Here is a 14,425-nt window from a genome sequence, read left to right on the forward strand (position 1 = left end):
GCTTAATAAATCATTCAGCCTTCCCTTCAGGAAGATTTTTGAACAACAGGCAAGCTGATAGACTTCACTGAAAAAAAGTGTTCTTCTCAGGGTAGTTATCACCTAGGCTGTACTGAAATCTTGGACTTCCTGAGAGAATTTCCAAAAACCATAAAGCCCACCTGGGTTTGAACCCTTTCAAGCCCTTCTGAGATTCACAGAACTATCTCCCATCTGCCAGATGCATGTATCATTAATATCTATATATTTAATGGTAAAAAAAGTTTAGGGCTGCATATCACCTCATTTATTAGTCACATATCAACATATATTCTCTTTGAGGAGTCAGAAAATCAAATATAGCTGTTTGCCTTCCTACAAACCTTGCATTACAGAAAATGTAACTTCACTCCATAAGAGAATTTTAAGCCTTTCAACCAATTCATAGTAATCATCACAAAACAGCTTCAAAGTTTTAGCCTGAAGTAGAAATAACAGCCCAATAGTTTTAGGAAAGCAAGTTCTTAAGCACCTGTAACCCATTTGAAAGACACAGCATCCATTATAGGTCTGCAAAATACCTCCCTCAGCCATTTCTCAGCCTTTATAAGACACTAGTATTCACTTTTGATAAAATAACAGGTAATGGAATATTTATTAAATAAATAAATAAAAGTCTTGGGCCTCAAGCGTACCCTGAACAGAAGCTCTCTATAGTAAGCAACTCCCTTTACTTGCCCAAAATCAGTTCAGAAGTAGAATATTTTCTGCTCCTGGAATAGTTTTAAACACTGTTTTAAGCATTTTCAACAATACCATATCTTTTCCAGCTCTTATAACATAACTACTTATCTCAAATGAAAAAAGAAAATTTATACGCAACCTGACACCTACAACAAACTAGCATTAACTTCCACCAGCTGCACATTCACCTTAACGTAACCCTGAGTAACTCCTGTCAGTTTTCTGAGCAGAAAGAATATTGGTTATTTCACTCAACAAAACACACACAAACATAGAAGATGAAGGCAGGCATATTTGCAGATGGCTGCCTGAATCCCAAACAAAGCTTGCCAACTCAGGTTGTTTTAAGCAAGAGGTTGATCGGGTCCTTCTGTTAGTCTTGACCTTCCATGAATAAAAAAAAAAAAGTATTTCTGAGGGACTGGAAAGTGTTAAGAAAACCCACCTTACTCATCTATACCTAAAAGATTTCAGCACCATAGGAGGTGGGAGGAGTCACACAGCTAACTCCCACCAGTCCTCAGCCCACCAGGAAAACGGTTTCAACTCCCCTGACCAGAAAATCCAGCAAGGAGCTGTAACAAGCATTTAAAGGTCGCTTATACAAGGGCCTGGGTGCGCAGACAACAAGCTTTCAGCTTTCCAACAAGTGGCCGTACCGAGACTCTCGCAGCCCCGGGCGTGGGGCGGCCACCTCAAGCGGGAGGCAGCGGGGCCACACCTTACCATGGCCATTGCCACAGGGGGACACAGGCTGCGGCCCTCGCGCTCAGAGAACGAAGCTACAGCAGCGCGGGAATTCCGCGAGGACTCGGTCCCTTGTGCTCTCCAGCCCTGGCAGCTTGAGGACGAGGGAAAAGCGACACCCTCCCGCCTGCCTTCGGGATTCGGCGGGAAGCAGCGCTGGGACGCGGCGGACAGCACCGCGCGGAGGCGCCACCAGAACCCACCACTGTGCTAGCCCTACCTGTCTCCTAGCGACAGCGCTCCACCCCTTCCCACCATCTGCGCCTCGTGATTGGCCTGCCTGGAAGTCTATCACCCTCTCAGCCCCACCGCCCGCGCTTGGCGGAGCGGAGCGGACGGTCTGTCTGTGGGGCGGCGGTTGCATGGCGTTCTCCCGGTGGTTGCTGGTGCCCGAGGAACCGGGCAGCGCTTTAGAGTGACCCCTCGACGCTGCTGTGGTTGTCGCTGCGAGTCACACCGGCTCGGGGCCCTCCCCACGAGAAAAAGGAGCACGGCAACAGGGACAAGGTAAGGGCGCGGCGCCGGGCCCCACCAGCGGCGGATTTGGGCTCCTCCGCGCCGTGCCCGGCCCGTCCGTGGGGCAGGCGTGGCCTCTCCGTCCCGCCGATGGAGCTGACAGGTCGCTCGTCCGCCGCTGCCGCCGCCCGGCAAAGCCCCCCGAGGCGAAGCACAGGCCCGGGCATGTCCTGGGGAGCCGGCGCGTGCGCGGTGCGCGGCCCCGCTGGGCCCCGCCGCCTCCGCAGCTGGGCCGGGGGGCGGGCGGGGGCGCGGCAGGGCCCTGCCAGGCGGTGCGAGCTCTCTGCGGGGCTTGGGGTATGCCGGCCACAGCTGCGGGCACCTTTACGTGGCATTACTCGGGGTCCGGTGGGCCTCGGCTGTGAAGCCCTCTGGCCTGGTGCTGGCTTAGCTGTGCTGTCACCCAGTTGCCGAGGTGGGCGGTGTAACTCTGAAGTTTGAGTTGAAAAATTTATTGCGGTGAGTAGAAGGGTGACTGCACCCACCCTAGCCTCCTAGCAGACAGGCCTGGTCAGGCCCAACTCGCTCTGTACAGGGGGAGCTTCACTGCCTGTGCACGCTGTGTGACTGGCTGGTGACCGGGCTGAGCACTGATGCCGCCTGTATGTGCCCGAGCGTATCTGTTCCAAGTGTTCCACACGTGTTGCTAATTGGCAAAAGGACTTCGACTTACAAATGAGTAGTCCACATACCAACAGAGAAAGGAAAGTTTCTGTCTTTGCTCTAGGGACAACTGTAACTTTGTAAGTTTTTCCCCTTTTAGCTGTTTGATATGCTGACATTTGTTTCTCCTTACAGATGATTGAAACACTTGTAAGTACTGAAGCTCAGGAACTGCTGTACCAGCTCACAGCCCTGTTGGAACAGGAGTTAAGATGTCAGCCAAAGGCCTCTGGCCTGAGACTAATTGAATCTGCTCATGATAATGGCCTCCGAATGACTGCAAGGCTGCGAGACTTTGAAGTGAAAGATCTCCTCAGCTTAACTCAATTCTTTGGCTTCCATACAGAGACGTTTTCACTAGCTGTGAATTTCTTAGATAGATTCTTGTCAAAAATGAAGGTATGGCTTTTTAAAGTATAACCTCTCAGTCATTAGCTTCTGTTCATTGCAGCCTTGTTCTTACTATAAGTTAGAACATCTTGCTTTTACATGGCTAAAGGTTTACAAGCCTTCCAGAGATTCTGATTGCACAAGAGCTAAAAAATGGATTTCCCTGTTCAGATTTTAGTATTGTTAAGAAAGCTGTTTCCTCTTTCAGAAGAGAAGGAAGAGGGCATCAGTTTCAACTTGAGGATGCCCATAGGCTTGGAAATGCGGGACATATTAATGGGTTAGATCAAGACAGATTGTCTTGCCTGTTGCATGTATACAAGAACACCTTAAATTACTTATTTTACTGCTGTTTCAACCTACTTGTAAGCCTCATGTATATCAAGAGCCTTGGTGCTGTTCAGCACTTAGAATCTGGTAGTGGCAGGCTGACGTGGGTCATTGTTAATCATCTAACGAGACAGGATTACCACTATACTATTTGGTCAAGAACAAAAGCTTGGTTTCCTTGTGTGTTAAAAGAAAAATGAGAAAGCCACATGGAGTGGATAGGAAAATGATGATTTGAAAGACTTCTAAATCCAAAATAAGCACTAAAAATGGGGACTGTAATACCTATGGAATAAAATAAGTGAGTTTATATATATAAGTGTACATATATGTGTGTGTGTATATAGAGAGAGAGAGGAAAAAAAAATGGGGTGTGTTTTTTTTTTTTGCGTAAGCCAATATGTACAACAAACACTTTACGTCCTAAAAGCTTCTTATTAGGCTATTATAGAATCTCATTAAGAAACAAGTTCTACCTCAATCGAAATATATTGTTCTGCAATCTTGCTTTTTAGATGAATGAGGTAGAACTTGTACTGTGTAACGGTCTTCTCACTTAGTTAAAGATAAGAATGTAAGCAGACAAAAGACTGATTCCTCAATCTTCAAAAAACAGAACAGCCCCTCCGCCCCCCATAATTTTTTCCTAAAATACACTGGTGCCTATATAGTTTGGTACTTACATGTTGAAATGGCTGATCAAAGGCCTTCCTCTTTGAAAGTAACAACAATTTACTTTTCCTTAGGTACAGCCTAAACATCTGGGCTGTGTTGGACTCAGCTGCTTCTACTTGGCTGTGAAGGCATCAGAAGAAGAGAGAAATGTTCCCTTAGCCACTGACTTAATTCGAATAAGCCAGTATAGGTTCACTGTTTCTGATATGATGAGAATGGAAAAAATCATATTGGAGAAGCTGTCTTGGAAAGTCAAAGCTACAACAGCCTTCCAGTTTCTACAACTATATCATTCACTCATTCATGAGAATTTAAGCTGTGAAAGGTAAAATATCTAATACTTATTTTGCTATGACTGCATATGATCAGGAAGCCTATGTAGAAAAGTAAGCAGGGAAATTACTCGAGTAATTGGCCATTCTGTACTTTAAAAAAACCACAAACTTTCCCCCTTTATTGGTAAGCATCATAAATGTGAATATCTGTAGTTTAATGTTATTTTAATTTTAAATGTTGTTTGCATACAGTGATTTAAAGAGTATTGCTCTCTGAGCTGAAAACCAAACTTGCTCAATAATGATGGTATAATAAATCTCTGCTTATGCTGCACTAAGTATTGCCTCATTGCAAAGATTTCAAAATCTGGCTTAGAAAGAGATTCCTTTTGCTAGTAAGCATTAAAATTCCTTGTTGGTAAGCCTATTTTGACAATGCAACTCTCCCCAATGTAACACAAGATTTATTTTTGGCATTAGGACTGCCAAAACTGAACACCTGTTTGAATGTAACCCTAGAACTTCTCAGGACAAATGAGGCCTTTGTTTAGATAATGAATATTCTCACTGCTTCTCTGAGTCCCCAGGGTGGTGCTGCCTTGATTAAGCTTGCGTTCTTCTTCTACATTCACTCATCTGTTTTTATTATAGGAGAAAATACCTTAATTTTGAGAGACTTGAGACCCAGCTTAAGGCATGTCACTGCAGAATCATGTTTTCTAAAGCCAAGGTAAACATCCTGAAAGCTCAAAGACAATGAGACTACTGAAACTTAACAAAGCCGTGTTTAAAAACGTTTTCTCTCTCTCCAGCCTTCTGTCTTGGCACTGTCTATTATGGCACTAGAAATAGAAGAACAAAAACTAATGGAGTTGACAGAGGCATTGGAATTTCTGCAGTTGCATTCCAAGGTATCTATAGATAAAGTTTCAGGGGAGGAAGGAAGAAGAATGCATGCAAAGGCCTACACAGTGGGGAAGGGGGAGGTCCATTGGCATACTGGTTTCTTTTGTGGCTTGGTTGTTGGGTTTTTTTTCCATTTGGCTTGGGATCTTTGGCTTCCTATCTTATGTGAAGAAGCTGAAAGTATGAAATAAGGATTTAATGACTTATTAACATATGAGATTCTGACTTGCTATTTAGATAAATAACAGAGATTTGACCTTCTGGAAGGAACTGGTGTTAAAGTGCCTTACAGAATATTCCTCGAGCAAGTGTTCCAAACCAAACGTCCAGAAATTAAAATGGATTGTGTCTGGACGTACAGCACGGCAGCTTAAACATAGCTACTACAGAATAACACACCTTCCTACAATTCCAGAGACCAGCTCATAATAGGTAACTCCTTCTAAAATCAACTACTGATAATGTAGAAGTAATTAGCTGTTAATTACCTCAAAGTTTCTTATTCTATGTAGGTAACCTCTTGAAGATATGCAACGTAAACATAGTAGGCCTGTCATAGAGGCTGGTCTATTCTTGTGTTCATGCTTGAGCCAGTGCTGTACCTAAAGAAATGGCAATCTAATACATGAACATTGGAGAAAGAACTGATCTTCTGGTGTGCTGTGGGAGCAGAAATGTGTTCTACAGACATTGGGCCCTCATTCAAACTAAAATGTGGAGTAAAAGTGGTAAAAAGGCAGAGAAAAAACCTGGCTTGTTCCTATCCTAAAAAGAATCGGCTAAGAGGAAACAGTTGCCTATTAGAATGAGTTTCTTGTAATTATTCACTTAAACCACTTAAAAGGAAGACCGTTTTATACAGTTTTACTTCTATAACTGTCCATTTAGTAAAGTCTAAAAACTGTAATTCAGTTATTCATATTACTGTTTTTTTACTCTGTACAAATTATGAACTACTTCCCTATCTAGACTTTATTTCCAAAGGCTACGTATTTTCTGTAACAGCTGTCTTGCTATATTAAAGTCTGATGCTTTGTTTGGCTCTTATAGAAAGCCCTTCAGTTAACTGGATTTTTTTTTTTTTTCAGGAGTACAATAAAATGAGGCGAGAACCATCCTGTGACCTTGTCAACAGACATGTGAATATTTGAGAAACAAAGTCTGAAACATGATCTTAATAATGAAGAACTCAACTCATGGAAAGAATATGTAACATTTCAGACTAAAGATCCTTCCAGCAAATACGTTCTTTTCATGATGATTACAACAATATTCAGTGTCAGTTTTCAGTCTTGTTTGTTAGACTGTTTACTGTTCAGTGAAATACCACAATAGTGATAAAAGGAATTTTAACACCTTATAGTTTGTAGAGCAGCTTGTGTAGTCTAACCTTGGTTTACTATAACTGCAGGTGCTGAATTATATATTTAATTTTAAAAATCTGGTTCACTTTCCAAAGATTACATGACGCTAGGAAAACATCATGTGCAGTAGCACAGTGCTGCAGTGTCTCAATCAAATGAAAGACTAATCCTGCTCAATATTGATGACAATAGCAAATGCCTGTTAGTCCACCTGACATGCTGTTAGGGCAGTGTCATGTGTCCACATGTTCCTGCTGGGCAGGGCACTGGCCTTCTACCATAGACACACATTAAAACCTAGGCTATGTGATACCCACTGAACATGTCAGGCAGCTAGAGCAGGAGAAAAGAGAAACCTTATTTCATTGCCTTGTAAAAGGTAGTCACTAATACAGCATCAGTAACCTGTATTTTGTAAGAGGTGTAGTTTACTGAGATTACGAATTATTTCATAGAGTGTAAAAACTTCATGATACCTAATGAAGGCTGAGGGAAAGTACTGGGTTACCTGCCCCAAATGTGACATCAGTTTTCCAAAGTTTTACTGTACAAGAGGTAAATGCTGATGCTGAACAGGTGGATTTTTACAGGCACAGTAGGAGCAGGGCTAATGCCCCATCTTGGCCTGTACGTAGGAGCAATCTAGTTGAGAAACACTGAAGATTGCTTCAACTCTGATCTCCTTAATGGTAGGCTTCATAAAATACAACTGTTTTTTCTGAAGACCAGATCAGTACTTGAGGCATATCATGCTTCTGGTGCTAAGAAGGAAGTGAGTAGTAAGAATGTATTATTGTATGTAAGATGAATAGAGGCGGTGGGGGAATGTTGCTAATGACCTCTTGAATTCTGCATCACTGTGGAGCAGAGGCTGTTAGTGATGGGCTGTTGTTAACTGATTGCCATATGAACTGACTTAGTGGAGAAGGAGAGATCAGAATGTTCTGAATATAGTGTGGGCTTAGATGTTAGCCAACCAACTCTTTCCCCTTTATGGTAATAGCTGAGGGGGAAAACATTCTTTGCGTATTTCAAACTAATTAAACTTTTCACAGAGGACTTCATACCAAAGCTCTATACTGGACAAATCAAGCCTTCTCATGAACGCGATTGCACCACATAACATGTAATTGGGTTTTGCATCTGCCAGTGCTATCTGTGCATTGTGCTGGCCTCTAAAAAGCATGCAAGTGATTTGGACAAAGGTGTGGTCAGCCTACTGGGAGAGATGGAGAAGATGCAGTGTGCAATTCTAACTGTCATGTCTCAATATTAAGATATGTACCTTTCAATTAAACATTGAAATGTGCTTAACCATGTAACTTTTTCCTGTTTGTTATAAAACATCTTAGTAGGAAGCGTACAAAGTGACTTATATCTGAACGGTACCTGGAAAACTTCCAGACAGGAGGTAAGAGATTATGGAGATTTTTAAAAAAAAAATTATGTTGAAGCTGCATGCAAAAGGCTGGAGAACCAACAGGAAAAACTAAAGATTCTTGATTAAAATTATTTCAACTTGGCCCACGATTACTCTAATTCCTTTGAGATGTGAAAGTGTCAAGATTGAAAAGACTGACTTAAGTAGCTTTGACTGTTCAAATTTGACTTCAACCCTGCTCCATTATTTATCCAATAGTATGTGTCACCTGTTTATATACATTGCAGTAAATACATGGATGGTGCTTGCTTAAGAGAATCTGGCACTCAGATTTCTAATACCAAAATTTGAGTTTTTGCACTGATCTGAGCATCCTAGTTTGACTAGGTATGAATTTAGCTATACATTTCTGTGCCTAACTGACTCGGAGCAGCTATGGTCCTTTTGATAAAGAGAAAAATGCTGTGATATTACTCTGTGCTGATCTTGAACCAGATGCATGAAAAAATGCCAGTAGACTGTCCTCCACCCATTTACGTAGCAGAGTAGCACTCAATAAGTGCACAGGATTATTTCCTATAGAGGGGGTTGCTCTGGATACTATATTACATACCCAAATCTATGCATATGCAAAATACCTGTTACTGTTAGTCTAAGAATCAAGGGATCGAATCCCAGTGAGACTGTTGTGAGATGGAACACAAACCATCATTTGTTAAAGTACAGACTGAGAACTGAGTAGATACTGACTAAGGAAAGTCATAGTATCAACATCTTTTTATTTTCATCTAGATTCTTCCAAAATTGGAGGTCTGGAACTTACAGTAGATGATAGAAGTAGCTAACCAAGTAGTTAAAACCTTTTCTCTTAAAACAATTCAGAGCTGTGATGCCTGAATACATACTTCACAGGTGTCCTCTTCCCTTGACATCAGCCTTGGAGTTGGCTGTAGGATGACTCCCACGCTACTTCATAAAGCAGAAAATATGGGAATAAAGTTTAGCTTTGAAAGTGCATATAGTAAATGTAAGTTCATGCACTGAATTGTCAGATGCCATTCTAAACTTCTGCTATAAGCAAAAGATGTACAAAACCATCCTGTGCAAACCAACTGCTGTAACAAAAAATACTATTTCACTGGAGTACTTCAGCATTTTGATGCGGTATTAACTGTTTTCTCTCTCTGTCTTCAGTTCTGCAGCAGTCTTGTTCATTTCTTAACTATACCATCCACCTTCTATACTAGGATCATGGTAAAGGTACAAAACTTCATAGCCATAAATCAGCATTTGATACCACACTCCTTTGTATAGTAAAGCAACTCCTCTAAAACCCAAGCACAGTGTATGGACTTACTTTACATTCTGTAAAGATGACATGGGTAGTAGAAGGAGTACACTTGATTATTTCAGGATTATTAATGCTTGCTTGTGCAACAAGAAAGCATCGGATATAATTACAATAAAAGCATTTTTCCTCAACTATTGCTTTATTTTTGTCATATGCCAACTGAAATAATGATGCAATTTTAGAAATAAGGCTCAGCAGTATGATGGACAGCTGCTGGCAATTTTTCTCCAGTGAGACTTCTGCTTAGGACTGAAGTATGGTCAGTAGTTTCAGAGTTCAGAATACAATAGGATTTGGCAATCATATTTTCTTCCTCTCGGTCTGTTTGAAGCAGCATTCATCCTGTATAATGCTGTGGTTGGAATGCTTCTCAGCTGCATCCTTAACAATGACTAGAAATTCCTGATACATGATTGGGACATGCAAAATATTATATCATGCAATAACTGAGTTTAAAATGTGGCTATTAAATTTAAAACTATCTACAACAATCCAGAGCTTCTTAGATACACTATCGACAACTTGTGCTATATGTTGGTAATGAATAGATGCAAGATACCATTTCCTACTTACGGACCTCCTCTTCCTTTCAAAAGTCATTATATTCTCTTACTTTCAAAATCTTAAATATTTATACTGAAAGGCTATATTACTTAAACATATAAAATTATTTATATCCAGACTCACCTGACCCTTCAGTTTTCTAGTATTGCTTACCTGGTAGCAATTACTAGTCATTAGTGCTATATTTGACAGCACAGTGGATTGTAAAACCTTATTTGAGGCAAGATGCTGTAGTTTCTTTATTTAAACCACTGTTTTAGAATGACATGAGTTCTCAGAGGGCTGCTACAGAGCGAAAGTGTAACTGTAGCCATCCTAATATCCTTCCTGTTGCAAGTTAAGAGAAAATATTAAATATTTTGCTTATAAGATCTATTCTTCAATGGTGAGTAAAATATTCTTGCATAAAGACAAGTGGTATATTTATAACTGACTAGTTTACTATGGTGTTTCTAAAAAAAAAAAAAAAAAAAAAAAAAAACACCAAAAAACCCAAAACCAACATTCTGCTTAAAGATGTTACTTTTTGTGTATGCCTTTCTCTATAGTTTGTCCCTTAGTATTAGAAAGTTATCACAGCTTACAAATCAGCTGGTAACACTTTGTCTTCATTCTACTGGAAGAGATCTTCTTTCTCTGCACTGAAGTAATGACTTGACAACAATCTGCTGAAGAGATCACTGAAGTCTGCACCAATTACATGATTCCAATCTTTAAGTGTAACGTGTAATTCCTCTCAAGGAACACAGGTAAAAACAGTTCACTTTTCAAGACTAGAAAAGTCTGGTCCTCCTTTGCTGTAATTTCCAGAAATTTCTGCCCCGCTGAAGTCAAATCCAGGGTTCTGATGGAAGTAAGGGAAAAGTTTAATAGATACATTATTCTTAATAAAAATGTAAAAAAAAACAAAAACCACAAAACAACAAACAAAAAGCCCCAAGCTGTTTCTGTTAATATTGTGCCATTCTAACAAAGATATATAACGATCAACTTGTCATCCATTTGTCATGGCACTGAAATTCTTCAGTGCATCTGAAGAATGCACTGAAAATGCATCAATAAATAAACCTTGAGTTGTCACAGTTTGGTTGCCTACTGCTGAATTGACTTTGTAATGCTGTTCTCAATTTGGCAAACAGTTAGATCTCCCACTAAAGAAATATTAAAGAAAGTTTAAGAAAAATTTCTGGCTTCTGGTGTCCCTTGAAATTATTATTTGAAAATATAAGTACCTGCCATGCTGGATAACAAGTTTCATAAAAATGATGCTCTTTATTGCAATATGTAGTGTGCTGATTCAGCTGTTAAGAAATAAGTCGTAATTCTATAACTCTGCAGACTTGCATAGGAATAGTTGTGTGCTAAAGGTGTACGAAAACAATTTAAGCAATTTCAGTAAAAGGGCAAGGAAAATATTTTCCAGCTAACTATTCTACACCATCTGATGTTATTAAACAAACATATTCAATAGAGCTTGGTGTTGGAAGTTTTTTGTAAATAAGGCTATATCATAATTCTAGATAATAATAGAAATTGTGTGTAACCTAACTTAAGTGGAAAGTTGTTAGTATTAGGCAACAGACCCTAAAACAGCAATACCCCCCCCCAAACTCACCTTAACTTTTCACAAAACCTTCAGACAGACTACGGACAGAATAACCTCTTGAAAGTACACTGATAAAGCCTCGTGAGCATTCTATATATATATTGAACTACAGTATATGTTTCCACAGCACTGGACAGCAGAATAATTTTGCTCAGCTTTCATGGCCATAACCTCAGTGTGCAAACACAAAATATAAGGAGTAATTATCGTCCTTTAACTTGCCTCTCTTTGGAATCGCTCCAGTGTGAGTTTCCTTTGCATCTGGTCCTGTACCCAAGGATCAGCAGCATATTCATTTTCTAACAGAGATGTCCAACAGTTTCCAGCATCTCGATTTGTCTTCATTAGAACAATTCGTATCAGCTTCCTGTCTTCTGTTGAATGAAAACAGACACATAAAACAACCCCTAAACTCAGTCCTATGTGCTAGTCTTTTGTTGTTGTTTTGGTGAATTCACCATTAACAAGCACAGGATTTTTTTGGTGAAGTAATTTAAATTCTTAATGCCAACAGGGTTATTGATAAATAAATAAACATTAACAAGAAACAGAAAGGCTGAAGCAAAGATAGCCTATACAGCCATCTCCCCCCTTTCTGGCCTGTAAAATGCTAAAGCTATTTTAAGGGATTAAAACACAGTTCATAAGTACTTCTGTTGCAAACCTAATCTAACCTTTTAGAGAGGTTCACAACAGAGAAAAGACTTAATCTATTAAGATATGCAGCTAAGGGAATAATGAAGGATTTGAGGTCAGGATTTACAGAGAGTTATTACAAATAAAAGCCAGAACTAAGTTTTAGCAACATACAGAGGTGTAATCAATTTATTTAAACACAGACAGTATGTCCATAGACAATATATTTATTGGAAGTACATTTCAAAGTTTACATGTAGGATGTTTAGTTCTACTTAATTGAATAAATACAGCATTATAAAGTGTATTTTGAAGATTATTTGCATACTGGAAAAGAGTAGGCTTCACTTCACAATGGTTTTTTACACTTCTAGTTTTCATGTTTGAGTTACAAAATTATTAAGAAATATTTAGAATGAATATGAATGGAAAAAAAAAATCCATCATAGGAAAACATTAAGTGAGAGGCGCAGTCCACAAATATGATTGCCAAAACCCAAAATATTCTGAACACTTTACAATATTCTGAACACTTTACAATATTCATGATGTAGCAATCAGAGCAGCTTTTTTTGCTCATTATCTGTAGGTACCTTAGTGTGATTTTTAGATCGCTTTTTGATTCTCTTGGACTGTAGGTTTTGTCACCCATCCAAAAAATATAACACATATAATATCACCTATCCCAAAAATATAATGCATAAGAGAAGCAGAAAAAACAAGAAAAGTAACAATTACGGAGAGACACAGACCACGTAACTGTACCGTAATTGTCTAGCTTTAACAAGGGTTTGCAAAAAACTTCTCACTATATTGAAGTGTTTGTAATCCATTGACTACTGCCTTCCACGATATGGCATTTTTCCATTAACCTTAATCTCTAGGGCTTTTGTACTACCTCAGTTCCTTAGTCTGGCAGTAATGATTGTCTTTTTTACAAAGCTATGTACAGGGAAGAAAGTAATCTTTCCCATTAAAAAAAAAAGGGGGTAATCTCTTCTGCAGCATATTTTGAGAAGTTCTACTGCCCTCATAATGTCATTTCAGATGTAGGTTATTACCCAGCGTCCATGTTCCTTCATCAGTTATTGTAGAGTCAAAAAGTTTACCCTGCAAAAGACATGTACAATATTACAAGACAGGAAAACCCGTTCAGTTCCAGTTCATACTGGATTGTGAAGTTTTACTCCCAACTTACCTTCTTGTTTTCTACTGAAAATGAATAGGATGATCTGGCCCTATCAGTACAGACTGGCACATAGATGATCAAAGAATTTCTTTTGTTAGACAACTTTTGTCTTTTTTTTTTAATGAAGCATTTAATATGGTAAAATACCTGTTGCTGTTTCAGTATCTCAATTCATTGAAATGGGTTGTGTTTCTCAGACAGTAATACCATTTTTAGTAGGCTTGCCATGAAAATGCCAGTGTTTCTGCCAAGGGTAATGTACAACTCTGGTGCAAGGTGTATACATTATGCTACGAAGAACTGTTCATTACCAATGTGAAAGCAAATCTGCTTTTGATCTGGTTTTTTTGGCTTTCAGCAGTGATCGAAGCTATGCACTTAAACACTGCCCAAATCCCTACAATAGAAGAATGCAAATCCACGTGAATTTGTTGTCTTTATCTCTCCTATCATCTTTAAAAGATCGTGCAGTTCGACAAAATGTTTCTAACAAATTTCACTTTTAATTTATCAAAATCTAGATATTTAAAGAAGAAAAAAAAGAAGCGCAACACGGCAGAGAGGTACTTTAATCCCCTGGGGACGCAGCGGAGCTCCCTGCAGCCACCGACGCCTCGAGGCCCTCCGCGCCGGGCGCGGCTCGCCGTCCCCTCCCTCACACCGCGGCGCCCTCAGCTGCCCCTTGCCCCCGGACCGCGTCCCTCGCCGGGGCGGCCGGTACCTGCAGCACCTCCTGGCCCCGCACAGCGAGCGCGATATGCCGGCTCTGCAGGCTGCAGCGGACGTCCTTAGCCCGGGTGCCCGGCGGCACCTGCACCTCGATGAACACCTCCTCCAAGGTCTGATACCAGCGGCCCCAGGGCGTCCCGCAGGGCACCACCCCGCTCCGCTCCTCGAAAGGAGCCGACATGGGAGACGACGGCCCCGCACCACCCCGGCGCCTCCGGCCGCCCCCACCCGGAGGTGGATAGCCCGCCCTGCGCATGCGCACAGCCCTGCCGTGACTTCCCACCCGCCCCCAAGAACACTACTGGAACAGCGGTGCGCGTGCTCCGTGAAGGGGCGCTGATTGGCTGAGTGAGTCTCGAGGAGGAGGAGGTGATTGGCTG

The 14,425-nt window shown here is 40.7% G+C and overlaps 2 protein-coding genes across 3 annotated transcripts; one reads left to right on the forward strand and one right to left on the reverse strand.

The window, feature by feature from the left end:
* Positions 1-1,798: 1,798 nt before the first annotated feature.
* CCNG1 (cyclin G1) lies at positions 1,799-7,898 on the forward strand. The gene is made up of 7 exons (XM_075509919.1): positions 1,799-1,977; positions 2,785-3,048; positions 4,116-4,369; positions 4,971-5,049; positions 5,132-5,230; positions 5,463-5,657; positions 6,314-7,898. The coding sequence occupies exons 2-6, from the start codon at positions 2,785-2,787 to the stop codon at positions 5,652-5,654; spliced, it is 888 nt and encodes a 295-aa protein (XP_075366034.1). The 5' UTR covers positions 1,799-1,977; the 3' UTR covers positions 5,655-5,657; positions 6,314-7,898.
* An 831-nt stretch (positions 7,899-8,729) lies between these two features.
* Positions 8,730-14,265, reverse strand: NUDCD2 (NudC domain containing 2). Of its 2 annotated transcripts, none has more exons than XM_075509921.1 (4): positions 14,128-14,265; positions 13,189-13,237; positions 11,714-11,865; positions 8,730-10,729 (listed from the first exon to the last, which is right to left on the reverse strand). In XM_075509921.1, exons 1-4 carry the CDS (start codon positions 14,224-14,226, stop codon positions 10,646-10,648), a joined length of 384 nt encoding a protein of 127 aa, XP_075366036.1. In that variant the 5' UTR covers positions 14,227-14,265; the 3' UTR covers positions 8,730-10,645. The 2 variants fall into 2 exon arrangements, with proteins under 2 accessions (XP_075366036.1, XP_075366035.1); XM_075509920.1 differs by having other exon boundaries at positions 14,038-14,265.
* Positions 14,266-14,425: the final 160 nt, after the last annotated feature.

Source organism: Mycteria americana, chromosome 8, assembly GCF_035582795.1.
Source record: "Mycteria americana isolate JAX WOST 10 ecotype Jacksonville Zoo and Gardens chromosome 8, USCA_MyAme_1.0, whole genome shotgun sequence".
NCBI lineage: Eukaryota > Metazoa > Chordata > Aves > Ciconiiformes > Ciconiidae > Mycteria > Mycteria americana.

Excerpts from the sequence above, each read along its gene's own strand:
- CCNG1 (XM_075509919.1), top strand. The coding sequence starts at position 2,785 with ATGATTGAAACACTTGTAAGTACTGAAGCTCAGGAACTGCTGTACCAG. Across the intron at positions 4,370-4,970 it reads GAGAATTTAAGCTGTGAAAG|GAGAAAATACCTTAATTTTG; the intron begins GTAAAATATCTA and ends TTTTTATTATAG. Across the intron at positions 5,050-5,131 it reads TCATGTTTTCTAAAGCCAAG|CCTTCTGTCTTGGCACTGTC; the intron begins GTAAACATCCTG and ends CTCTCTCTCCAG.
- NUDCD2 (XM_075509920.1), bottom strand. The coding sequence starts at position 14,226 with ATGTCGGCTCCTTTCGAGGAGCGGAGCGGGGTGGTGCCCTGCGGGACG. Across the intron at positions 13,238-14,037 it reads GGGGCCAGGAGGTGCTGCAG|GGTAAACTTTTTGACTCTAC; the intron begins GTACCGGCCGCC and ends TGTCTTTTGCAG. Across the intron at positions 11,866-13,188 it reads TGAAGGAACATGGACGCTGG|AAGACAGGAAGCTGATACGA; the intron begins GTAATAACCTAC and ends TTCATTCAACAG.